General features: G+C 44.1%; 1 protein-coding gene across 1 annotated transcript in view; it reads left to right on the forward strand.

The window, feature by feature from the left end:
- The window catches only part of pou6f2 (POU class 6 homeobox 2), a 473,829-nt gene that overhangs the window by 425,825 nt on the left and 35,045 nt on the right, over positions 1–12,959 (forward strand). The window contains exon 7 of the mRNA XM_033019974.1: positions 8,089–8,298. Coding sequence (XP_032875865.1) covers positions 8,089–8,298 — 210 coding nt within the window. The remainder of the gene's footprint in view (positions 1–8,088; positions 8,299–12,959) is intronic.

Below are 12,959 nucleotides of genomic sequence, written 5' to 3' on the forward strand. Positions count from 1 at the left end.
GCCTCTGGTCATAATCTCTCCCACTAGTGGAAACATCCTCTCTACATCCACTCTATCTAGGCCTTTCACTATTCTGAATGTTTCAATGAGGACCCCCTCATCCTTCTAAACTCCAACAAATATAGGCCCAGTGCCTTCAAGTGCTCATCATATGTTAACCCAATCATTCCTGGGATCATTCTCGTAAACCTCCTCTGGACCCTCTCTAGAGCCAACACATCCTTACTCAGATATGGTGCCAAAAATTGCTTACAATACTCCAAATGTGGCCTTATAGAGCCTCAGCATTACATCCTGGTATTTATATTCTAGTCTTCTCAAAATGAATCAAGAAGAAGGCTTGCCTTCTCACCTTCTTAACTACCAATTCGACTTGCAAACAATCTTTTTGAGAATCTTGCACCAGCACTCCCAAATCCCTTTGCACCTCTGATTTCTGAATTCTCTCCCTATTTAGAAAATAGTCTCTGCCTTTATTGTTTCAAACAAAATGCATGACTCCACACTTTGCTAAGCTGTATTCCATCTGCCACTTCTCTGCCCACTCTCCCAACCTGTCCAGGTCCTTCTGCAGAGTTCCTGCTTTCTCTACACTGCCTGCCAGCAATAGAGGTTGTGGGTGTAGGAAGTGTTGTCAAAGAAACCTTGACAAGTTGAGGCGCTGCATCTAGTTATGGAGGGAGAAGACGTTTAAAGTCTTGGAAGGGGTGGCTGTCCAGCATGCTGCTTTGTTCTGGGTTATAAAGAGCTTCTTAATTGTTGCACTTATCCAAGTATGTGAAAAGTATTCCATCAGTCACAATCCTGACATGTGTCTTGTAGAGGGTGGAGAAGGTTTGGGAAACTGGAATGATGTCACTCACAGCTGAATACTCAGCCTCTGACCTGCTCCTGTGACCACGGTAGTAATGTGGCTCTTCTGCTGATCAATTGTTCAACCGAGTGTAGAGGAAAGCACAACATCAGCAGTGCTCTTGAAGTGAAGAGGCGATTGTGGTATATTGTCGTGGATGGATATGACCTGCCACCTACACTGTAGATATTTGTTCCTTTATGTTTAACAGCCCCAACCTGAATGTTATCGAGCTCTTGCTGTACATGGTCTACTACTTCATTAACTCAAGAGCTGTGAAAGGAACTGAAAATTACATCAGGAACAACCATCTCCATGTCTGGTGAAAGGCATTGATGATTGGAGGATGATCGTTGAGCCAAGAGCGCAGTCCAGAGGAACCCCTTAAGCACTGTCTTGGACTTGAAGTTATTGACATCCAACATCTTTTTTTTTGCGGCAGATATGACTTCAGCAAATGGAGTTTTTCTCCTGATTGTAATTATTTAATTGACTTCACATTTCCCAGCATTTCTTGCTTCCAATGCTGCTTTGATGTTACCCTCACCTTCTTTGGGATGAGTGGTTTAGTCAATGTGTGGATCCAACCTGTAATGTGTCTTGGAACCGAGTGATTCTTGGATAGCATATCCTGAGTTTCAGAGAACAGGATATTGGCAAATTCACCACGAGAAACATGCTCTTCGACCAGTTCCACATTGCTGGGAAGACAAGCACTAATCTCTAATTGCCTTTCAGACCCCACCGTGAACCACATGGTGAAGATCTTCCTCTCCTGCTTTGAAGTAGCAGCTTCTGACCTGCTCTTTTATGTGACTGTTCCAGTTGAATTTCTTGGAGATGATATTGCCTTTGAAGATCAGCTGCAGTTGTTTAGACAACCTGTGGTCGGAGATGGTCATTGACTGGCCACATTGCGGTGTGAATGATTTGCCTTTTCAGGCCCGTACGAAGCTTTTCAAAAAGGGGGGTGGCATGACAGGATTACAAAAAACTTAATGTGAAATAATGTGCGCGCTGCGCACATCACGAGTACAAAGCGTGAAGTCCCTCGATGCCAGGGTCCAGGTCCCTTAAGCGGGCCCTGGAAGCTCAGGGGTTTTAGATGCACTCTGATGCATTCTGAACCTTATTTTGGAGCATTTTTGCCCCAAATTTATGACCAATATTTCAGAAATTAACAGAAACCTGAGAGGTAGCTTTTTCCACACAAAGGGTGCTGGGTGTTTGTAACGAGCTGCCAGAGGAGGTAGTTAAGGCTGGGACTATCCTAATGTTTAAGAGACATTTGGACACGTACATGGATAGGACAGATTTAGATCGATATGGGCCAAACGTGTGTGAGTGGGACTAGTTTAGATGGGACATGTCAGTCGGTGTGGGCAAGTTGGGCTGAAGGGCCTGTTTCCACACTGCATCATTCTATGACTAAAAAGTGAAGAAGTAAAATGCATGTAGATAAGTAGAGCAGATTTGAAAGAGGAGTGAAATGTAAAGGCAGAGAGAAGTTTATGGGTGGAAAGGAACATAGTATAGTAGGGGGGAGAGTGGGCTTGGGCAGATGGGTGAAGGGAAAATAGTCACAAAGTGCTGGAGTAACTCAGTGGGTCAGGCAGCATCTGCGGAGAATATGAATAGGCGACATTTCACAGAGTGCTGGAGTAACTCAGCGAGTCAGGCAGCATCTGTGGAGAACATGGATAGGTGACATGTCACAGAATGCTGGAGTAACTCAGTGAGTCAGGCAGCATCTGTGGAGAACATGGATAGGTGACATGTCACAGAGTGCTGGAGTAACTCAGTGGGTCAGGCAGCATCTCTGGAGAAAAGGTATAGATTATATTTTGGGTCAAGACCGTTCTTCAGTAATATTCATGATGTGACATGCATAGACATTCCTGAATGTTACCCAAACCATCGTGATCTACTTTGTTACAGTGCTTGCCCTCTCCTATAACATCTCTGCTGCCTTGGGTGATGCAGGACAGGACACAAGCTTTGGGACACCGTTTGAAGCTGTTGCCGTCTGTCTCAGCCTGGTAAAAACCTGCTGGAGTGGATTTGGAGAGGATGTTTCCACTAGTGGGAGAGTCTAGGGCCAGTGGCCACAGCCTCAGAATTAAAAGACATTCCTTTAGGAAGGAGATGAGCAGGAATTTCTTAAGTCAGAGGGTGGTGAACTGTGGAATTCATTGCCAAAGACAGCTGTGGAGGTCAAGTCAATGGACATTTTTCTACTCTCCCCCTCCCCCCTCTCACATCCCCCCCTCTTTCTTGCGGCGTGGGGGGGGCGGGGGGGCGAAGATGAAGTGTTCCATGAAATAGAGTCCCAGCCTACTCAACCTCTCCCTATAGCTCTTTGCAGACTGAGGTCAGGCTGTGAGTAGGTGTGAAGTGTTGGGTGGGGTGGGAAAGGGTCCACTCTTTTCATACTGGAGTCTTGCCTTAAGAAGGTGTGAAGTGGTAAATGGGAAGGAGAGGGTGCAGGGTCCATTCTTTGTAGACTGGGGTCTGGCTGTGTTTGTTGGGGAAGGGGTACCAGGGTTACGTTTCTGATTTTCAAACCTGCAGTAAAACTCATTCAGGTCGTTCATCAGCTTTCCTCTTATAGCTGGTGATTTCTTGCATGCCCGTCCAAACTGAAGAAGAGTCATTAGCTGAGAACTTGCTCCTCAACTTCTCAGAGTACCTTTCCTTGGCAGCTCTGATTCCTCTTCTCAGCTCTTTATCGCATATTTGCCCCCCCCCCCCCCCCCACTCCCCCCGATCTCGAAATTAAAATGTTACATCTGTATATAATGATCCCATTAAAATGTGTATTTATGTCACAAACTATGGAATTCATATTTTTCAATATTGTTATCAAGGAAAAGAAAGCAGTTCCAATTGTTTGATATTATTTGATATTGTTAAATATTATTCATATGGAGGAGAAAATATAATAGCTCTAAAACCTACCTTAATTTTGCAATCTCACTAAAGATAATCCCCCTTTCTCGCTCCCCTCCCCATCTCTCTCTCCCCTCCCTTCCCCTCTCTCTCTCCCCCTCCCCCCTCTCACATCCCCCCCTCTTTCTTGTGGGGGGGCGAAGATAAAGGTGGCGCGGGCCCAGCGGGGGCCCAGCGGGCGTGGGGGGTGAAGGTGGCATGGGCCCAGCGGGGTTGGCGGGGGTCAGTGGGGGTTGCGTGGGCCCAGCGGGGGTGGCGTGGGCCCAGCGAGGGTGGCGAGGACCCAGAGAGGGTCAGCGGGGGTGGCGGGGGTGGCGTGGGCCCAGCGGGGGTGGCATGGAACCAGCGGGGGTCAGCGGGGGAGGTGTGGACCCAGCGGGGGTGGCGTGGGCCCAGCTGGGGTCAGCGAGTGTGACGTGGACCCAGCGGAGGTCAGCGGGGGTGGCGTGGGCCCAGCGAGGGTGGCGTGGGCCCAGCAGGTGTCAGCGAGGGTGACGTGGGCCCAGCGGGGGCGGCAGGTGTGGTGTGGGCCCAGCGGGGGTGGCGTGGGCCCATCGGGGGTGTCATGAGCCCAGCGGGGGTAACGTGGGCCCAGCGGGGTGGCATGAGCCCAGCAGGGGTGGCGTGGGCCCAGCGGGGGTGGCATGAGCCCAGCAGGGTGGCATGAGCCCAGCTGGGATGGCGTGGGCCCAGCGGGGGTGGCGTGGGCCCAGTAGGGGTGGCATGAGCCCAGCGGGGGGTGGAATGAGCCCAGCGGGGGTGGCGTGGGGGGAAGATGGCTTGGGCCCCGGCGGTGGGGGGAGGCGAGGGGAGCGGGCTCCGCCGCAGCGGCGTCTGGTGTTGGGGTTACAGCCGTTGGGCTCAGATTCAGCCACTCTTGCCTGGCGAGGGGAGAACAGAGGACTGGCTGTTTCCAAAGTGGGAACATTGATTTTCTACCGGGTTTTTTTTCGATTTTTTTTTTTGTGATTTTTTGTTTGTTTTTTTTTTTTGTGATTTCTTTCTTAGGGGAAAAAAGGGGAGTGCGGTCGCACCCAACGCACCCCCCCTTCGGGCGGCCATGCTTTTATCAGTCCATGTCTCCGTGTTGGCCAGTTTTGACGGCCCATGGGCAGTCATTTCATTTTCTAAGGAGCTGGCAATTTGATCCTAACATTGTGTCATTTTCAGCAAACGTTCATGCCGTAGGTTTGAAAACTTCTGACATTAAGAAAGCCTTTGAGAACACTTCTACCAGGTGAAGTGAATTGCTTAAGCTGAAGCCTTTGCTAATGGAACATAGATGGTGGGTGAAATGGATCAGCCACTTGGTGTTTGTAGCTGAAGCTGTTTGAGTATCATAAGTCTTGCATTTGTTGTGCCCCTTCGTTACTGAGGATGGAAGTGATCGCTGCTTTCCTTCCTCCAATTGATCAATCATTTAATTATTTGCTGGAAGTCATGACTAGAGGTAACAGGATGTTGTAGGGTGAACGGTAGCGAGGGCTAATAATCAGTAAACAGGGATGGGGATTGTGCTAATGTGGTGACAGGGAACCACAGACAAAGCCGAACAAGAATGTCATTGATTACGTGTGCAACCATCATTGTAACACAAATTTGGATCGACTGTTAACGAATTTAGACTTGTGGATAATCATCTCAATGTGTTTGTGACCTAATTAAGTTTTTTTCCGAGTTCCATTCTGTAATTAAGACCTCAGTTTATTATTAATGGAGTCTCTGAGCAAAACCTTGTCATCTGAGAATATTTTAAAAAATGTACCGAAGTCACACTTGGCAGGTGACCTTTGGCTCACCTCCCTGGCACGTACGCACGGGTTTAATAAACCACCCGTTACTTCAAAACACCAACTCTGCGAGGCCTTTCCATTTTGCTCCAAAACAGGGCAACAGAACCATTGCCCCATTTGATTGGATATTTCTGATGACAGGGAACTGTTTCTGCAGATGAATATGCTTGTGGCTCTGCTACATCCCTTTAATAAAACCGGGAAGTAGGTGCCCTAGCTAGATGGGGAATGATAGCGGGATCTGACCCATGTAGGGAGATATTTCACTTTTACTTTGGTTTATTATTGTCAAGGTACAGTGAAAAACTTAGTTTTATATGTTATCCGGGTAAATCCATATATCCTCCTTTAAATGTTACCCCACTAACCTTATACCTATGCCCTCTAGTTTTCATTTCCACCACAGTAAATGGTTCTGACTGCCTACCATGTCTATGCATCCCATGATGCTGGCTCGGAGTTGGATTATTGGATGTGGTCTTAGAAAGGAGGATGCTCCTCAAACTGTGGAGCATCTTGGACAGTACAGCTCACCCTGTCCATGAAACACTGGTCAACCTGAGGAGTACCTTCAGCAACAGACTGGTTCCTCCAAGATGCAGGACAGAACGCCACAGGAGATCCTTTTTCCCTGCAGTTATTAAACTGCGCAACTCCTCCCCCTTCAGTCGTTGGGTAGACTGACACCCCCCTCCCATCCCTGCACATCCCTCATCCTGGACTTTTCCACTTGACCATTTAATTTCATGTTTGTGCAACATTACATATATGCTGTGCAATAACTGGTCACTTAAATTTCATTCTTATTACAATACACATGACACTTTCAATGCCTTGTAACTGCTTCTTTTGACTGGTGGTAGACCGCTTTCCCTCTGGGATAAATAAAGTGGTATTATATCGTATAATTTTATTTTTTCTCTTTCAGGTCCAACATTCTAGAGACAATAATCCAAGGTTGTCCAACCTCTCCCTGTAACTAATACACTCCGATCCAGGCAGCACTCATCTGCACCCTCTCCAAACTTTCATCTCCTCCCTGTAATGGTTCAACTGGAACTGCATATAATATTACAAATACGGACTAACCAAAGTCTTATGAAGATGCATCATGGCGTTCAGGGAGCTATAGATCTTGACCACAAAACCTCTCTGCTGATCAATACCATTAAAGGTCTTGCCATCAACCATATACCTTCCCCTTACATTTGATCTCCTAAAGTGTGACACTTCCCTCTAACTTGGATTAAACTCAATTTCACATCTCCCCATCCATTTCTGTAGTTGATCTACATCCCACTGACACTTTGCCAGCCTTCCTCACTCTTCACCCCCAACTATATTGCTGTCATCTGCAAACCTACCAGCTAACCCATCTATATTTATGTTCAGGTCATTTATAGACATCACAAACAACAGCAGTCACAGCAGCGATCCCTGCGGAACTCCACTAGTCCCAGACCTGCAGCCAAACTAAAGCCCCTCCACCACAATCCTTTGTCTTCCACGAGAAAGCTTGTTCTGAATCCATACAACCAAGTCAACATGAGTCCCATGCACCTTAATCTTCTGGATCAGCCGACCATAAGGGACGATACGAAAATGCCTTACTATGCAGCCAACATCCACCACCATATCCTCATCAATCATCGTCATCACCTCCTCAAAAAACTCGATCGAGTTACTAAGACATGACCTGCCATGTACAAAGTCATGCTGACTGTCCCTAATCAGCCCATTCCCTTCAAAATGTGAGTAAATCCAATCCCAAAGAATGTTCTACAATAACTTCCCTACCACTGACATTATGCTCACTGGCCTATAATCCCCTGAATCCACTATTGGACAGTGTCCAAGTAAAATAATTGAAAGAGTGGGTTGGTGTTCGACCCGCAAAGATAACCAAGGCAATAATCAGTAAATGTTAAGTGGCTCCATACAGATTGTTTCATCATTAACAACATAACATAACAGGGTGGCACAATGGTGCAGAGGTAGAGCTACTGCCTTACGTTACCAGAGACCCAGGTTCCATCTTGACCACGGGTGCTGTCTGTATGGAGTTTGTACGTTCTCCCCATGACATGCAAGGGTTTTCTCCGATATCCTCGGTTTCCTCCCACACTCCAAAGACGTACAGGTATGTAGGTTAATTGGCTTGGTATAAATGTAAAATTGACTCCAGTGTGTGCAGGATAGTGTTAATGTGCGAGGATAGCTGGTTGGTGCGGACTCGGTGGGCTGAAGGACCTGTTTCCGTGTTGTATCTCTAAACTAAACTAAAATTTGCTGAAAATGTACAGGCTTTCTTTTCTTTAAGCTGCTCAAAATTACAGCTTCTTGGTACATCATTTTCGTACTAAAATAAACAGCTACTTGCCATGTTCACTGTGATGAATACAGTTAAATATTCTGACAGGAAGGCTAGTGGAGAAAATAAAATTGCATTTCTTGCTCCTGCTTTTTCTTATGTCTGTTTTTTTCTAATTATAGATAATCGGGACGATCCCTTTGATGTCAAACCCTACAGTGCCATCTAATCAAAATGCAGGTGGGACTCAAGGCATCCAAGTACAACCAATTACCCCTCAGCTTCTGACTAATGCCCAAGGTCAGATCATCGCCACAGTGATTGGAAATCAGATCTTGCCAGTAATCAACACACAGGGAATAACACTGTCGCCCATTAAACCAGGCCAGCAGGTAAATAACTTCCTCTCCTGTTGTGGTTCTTTACCTGTCATGAATCGAATCAAAGCAGAAAAAGATGGAACGCTGCAAGGCTCAAGGTATAATTTTTAACTGTCCTCTCAGGTTGATCCTGGTTTATAAGTATATTCAATATGTAGGAAGGAACTGCAGATGCAGGTTTAAACCAAAGATCGACACAAAATGCTGGAGTAACTCAGTGGGACTTGCAGCATCTCTGGAAAGAAGGTATGGGTGACATTTCGGGTCGAGACCCTGTCTACAATAAATATATTAATTTAGTTATTAAAACAATTGCATAAGAAAATCTGTTGAGTTAACTGGTGAAATTGTGCTCAACTTTGTAAATGAACAGGGGCTAATTATAAGCTGGTCTTGGAATAAAGATGCAGACAGTAAAACTAACAATGCCACCGACCTGGGCTGAATTCAGGTGTCTGAACAAATAGTGTGATGCCATGAAATGGGATTGAGACGCGAGGGCAACAAATGGAGCTAAACTATCTCAAATGTTTTTAAAGTGGACACATTAACTCATAGGCTGTTGACAACAATTCAATGGCTTCATCATTGTAAGTTCGCAATCCTGGGTGATTTGCTTATAAGGTCATGTGATAGGAGAGGAAATAGGCCATTCAGCCCATCATGTCTACTCTGCCATTCAATCATGGCTGATCTACCTCTCCCTCCTAACCCCATTCTCCTGCCTTCTCCCCATAACCCCTGACACCCGTACTAATCAAGAATCTATCTATCTCTACCTTAAAGGGCCTGTCCCACTTTCACGACCTAATTCACAACCTTTTTTACTCGTGGACATTTTTAATCATGCTAGAAAAACGCCCCGACCTACTTGATGCCACGAGTACCTACGACTAGCATCATGACCTACCTACGACCTACCAACGACCTACCTAAGACCTCCTACGACCTACTACTACCTCGTGACGACGATGCTGCGAGTATGAGTCAAGGACAAACTCGGTAGAGGTCGTGAATTAGGTCATGAAAGTGGGACAGGCCCTTAAAAATATTCATTGACTTCAAATGGAGTGCATCATTAAAGACATGTGACTGCAGATGCTGGAGAAACACAGCGAGTCAGGCAGCATCTGTTTGAAGAAGGGTCCCGAGCCGAAACATCGTATGTTCATTTGCCTCCACAGATGCTGCCTGACCCGCTGAGTTCCTCCAACACTCTTTTTTTTTCTCATAATATCAGAGCTCGATTGAGGAAATGAAAGAATATGTTTTCTCACAAATTGTTAATCAATAAGTAATATTTGAAAGTTTTAATATATTTTATGATGTGAAGATCATAAGCAGTTATCACATTAGGTTCCTTCAATTGATGCTTTAGAGAGTAAGTGTTGACATTCCTCGTCTCCTGCAGTTACTGCTTCTCTGGTTGTCCATAGTTGTCCAAAGCATGTCATGACAATCCATAGGTATGATTGTAGCAAGATATTTCAGATCTAAGTCCTAATGTTAGACCCTTATCTGTTGAGCTCTTGTTAGACCCTTATTTGTTGAGGTCTTGTGTATTTGTTTGTTTGAGAGATATCGACCATTGATTAAAGGCCAAGGAAATAAAGTACCTTAATAATTTTACCAGAATAAAACATGCAAAGTTTACAGTTCACATACTCTTCAATGTGACGGTGAATAACAAGATCACACACCCAAAAGGAAGCGTTGTTACTGATCTGAAGTGCAATTAGCCACATTGACCCAGGCCACTTGATCCCAAATCACATTGACATCATAATTGTCAAACATTGTATTTCACTATCTTAATATTTTTAACTGTCTATACCAGCATTTGTCAGTGATATTCAGGAGAGAGCAGGTGACTGGCACTCATTGGTGTATATCTAACATTTAAGCAATATACAGTGTATGGCATAAGATTCCCAGCCTGGCATGAGAACAAATCGTGTAGGAAGGAACTGCAGATGGTGGTTTAAACCGAAGATAGACACAAAATGCTGGAGTAATTCGGCGGGACAGGTAACATCTCTGGAGAGAAGGAATAAGTGACGTTATGGGTCTTGTCCCGAAACGTCACCCATTCCTTCTCTTCAAAGATGCCACCTGTCCCGCTGATTTACTCCAGCATTTAGTGTCTATCTTCGTTGAGGACAAATAGCTTGGGTGCCTCTGGAAAAATTCAGATAGAAGTCAACAAATTTAAAATAACCTCACAAAACCAAAATACAACATTTGTTGGAAATCTGAAAGATTAAGAGGAAGTTCTGGAATTATTTTGAAGATTAAACAGCATCCGTGGAGAAGGGAAGGAACTGAGAAATAAACCCAGTGAGTGTTTTTAGTTATTTGGAGTTGAGTGGATCAATGTTTCGAGAGACAGATTGCTAGATTTGCCCCAAATATTGTAGTCAAACACCTCTGCTTTACACTACAATTGAAGCCATACAAATTTCTATCAATTATAATTATAATAATAATAATAATAATAATAATAATAATAATAATAATAATTATAATAATTATAATAATTATAATAATAATATCTCTTTTATTGTCATTGCACATATGTGCAACAAGATTTGGTATGCAGCTTCCATCCAATGTCATAACTTAAACAACTAATACAATTTAGATTTAGATACCCCGAGAAAAGTGATTTATAAAAAGAACAGTAAAACAGTCTAAAGTGTAAATGTGTCTGTGCCGGGTCAATCTGTGTCTGTGCCGGGTCAATGTGCGACTGTGCCGGGTCGATGTGCGATGATATAAGAACATCATCTAATATCCTTGAATATCCTTGTGCATTCCAGTAATATCAATATTTGCACGTTTTTGAAGTAGGAGTCAAAATCAAAATAACTGCAGGTACAAGAGACAGCTGATGCTGGAGGAATCTTGAGCAATCTGTGGAGAGAAATGGACAGACAACGTTTTTGGGGTCAGGATCTATCTTCAGGCTGAGTCTGACTGAATTCCTCCTGCAGTTTGTTTTTGTTCAAATTGCCTGAAGATGCTGGAAATCTATAACAAAACAGAAAGTGCTGAAAATACTGAGGAGGTCTGTGGGAAGAGATGAAGGATGGATTATCTGTTGTCTGACGAGAATTTTTTTTTTTCCTCACAAAATGAAGTGAAGTACATTAATAGCTCTCCAAATTCAAGCAGATCATAATTTTTGAGATCCTATCATAATACTGCTAAGATACTGAGTTATTTTATTGAGTTTCCCATCACAGTGGCCCTCCATGTCCTGCATCATAAGGATAATAACAAATTATTATCATTGGCAATATGCTCACCTCAGTTGCCATTTGAGCAGCTGATTTTAAATTCTGTTTGTGTTTCCAGTGTCATCAGAAGCAGTAGATATTTAGACAAACTTCACAGCTACATTGTTTCTGGAGTTTTGCCTTCAGTGAATGAGGAACTGATTGGATCAAAAACTTAGCTAGCAGTTCCTTGCCATATAGCATAACACAGGAGATACTTGCATTTTAGTTGAATGTTGAGGTTCAATTTGACGGCATGTCTATCTGCGAACTGGTTTTGATCTTACACCACAGCTAATTGGTGACCCACCCAAGGGAGGTTGTAGGGCACTTTCTTGAGCGTTTAGGTAGCATTGAGTTAACTTTAATCCACTGTTAACTCAGTGTTATTCTTAGCCTGATAATATTTTAAGCTAGGAGAAGGAAACATAATAGAGCAAAAAGTGTGATGTTTGGAAAAGGAAAGTGACTACTGCCTTATTCCCCAGGTCTCGTGGCTCTTTTCCATAGTTCCAGCTCCCCTGAATACAGTATGAAATTGAACCAAGATATTTACAATTCCAGTGTAGGAAGGAACTGTAGATGCTGGTTTACACCGAAGATAGACACAAAATGCTGGAGTAACTCAGCGGGTCAGGCAGCATCTCTGGAGAGAGTGAATGGATGACCTTTTGGGTCAAGACCTTTTTTTCAGACCCCAGTCCTGTATTCTGACATATCTCACATATCTAAGACCACTCACTTCCAGATGACTACCTTAGATCTGCAGCCAAAATCCTCACCAATTCCTTGCTTAATGCAGACTGGTCTGACCTTCCACCGTTCACCTTCCATAAGCCTAAGATCATCTAAATTCTATTAAGTCCAACGCATAACCCCTTTGGTACTGACCAATATTGGCTTTCGGTTAATTAATACCCGTATTTGAAGATTTTCATCATTTTCATTTCCCCCCGAGGCATACTCCAAATGACTTATTCTAGTCCTGTAATCCTCTGAGATTCTTGCAACCTGGCCAGCACAACCTCCAGCACACACATCAATGTCTCCACCATTGGATGCCTTACATTCACCTGTTAAGCTCTGCCATTACAAACAGCTAGGTTTCTCTACTTCTCGCTTCCTTTGAACTGTTTCTCAAAGCTAATCTCTCAGCATATTCCAGATTTCCAGATATATTACTTTGTAAGGATAAGTGTCAAACTCACTTTAACATTTATCTCACAATATTTTACTTGATTTTACTTTGAAGCCTAAAAATAGGTTGTTGTTGATATTTATGACCAGATTTTCTTTGGAGTATCTTTAGGTTCTTTAGGACACTAGGCTTGGGATTGGATCATTTAGCCCCTTGCCTTGGCCTGTCTGTTCATTCCACTATATTGCTGACTATGG

Source organism: Amblyraja radiata, chromosome 4 (assembly GCF_010909765.2).
Source record: "Amblyraja radiata isolate CabotCenter1 chromosome 4, sAmbRad1.1.pri, whole genome shotgun sequence".
NCBI lineage: Eukaryota > Metazoa > Chordata > Chondrichthyes > Rajiformes > Rajidae > Amblyraja > Amblyraja radiata.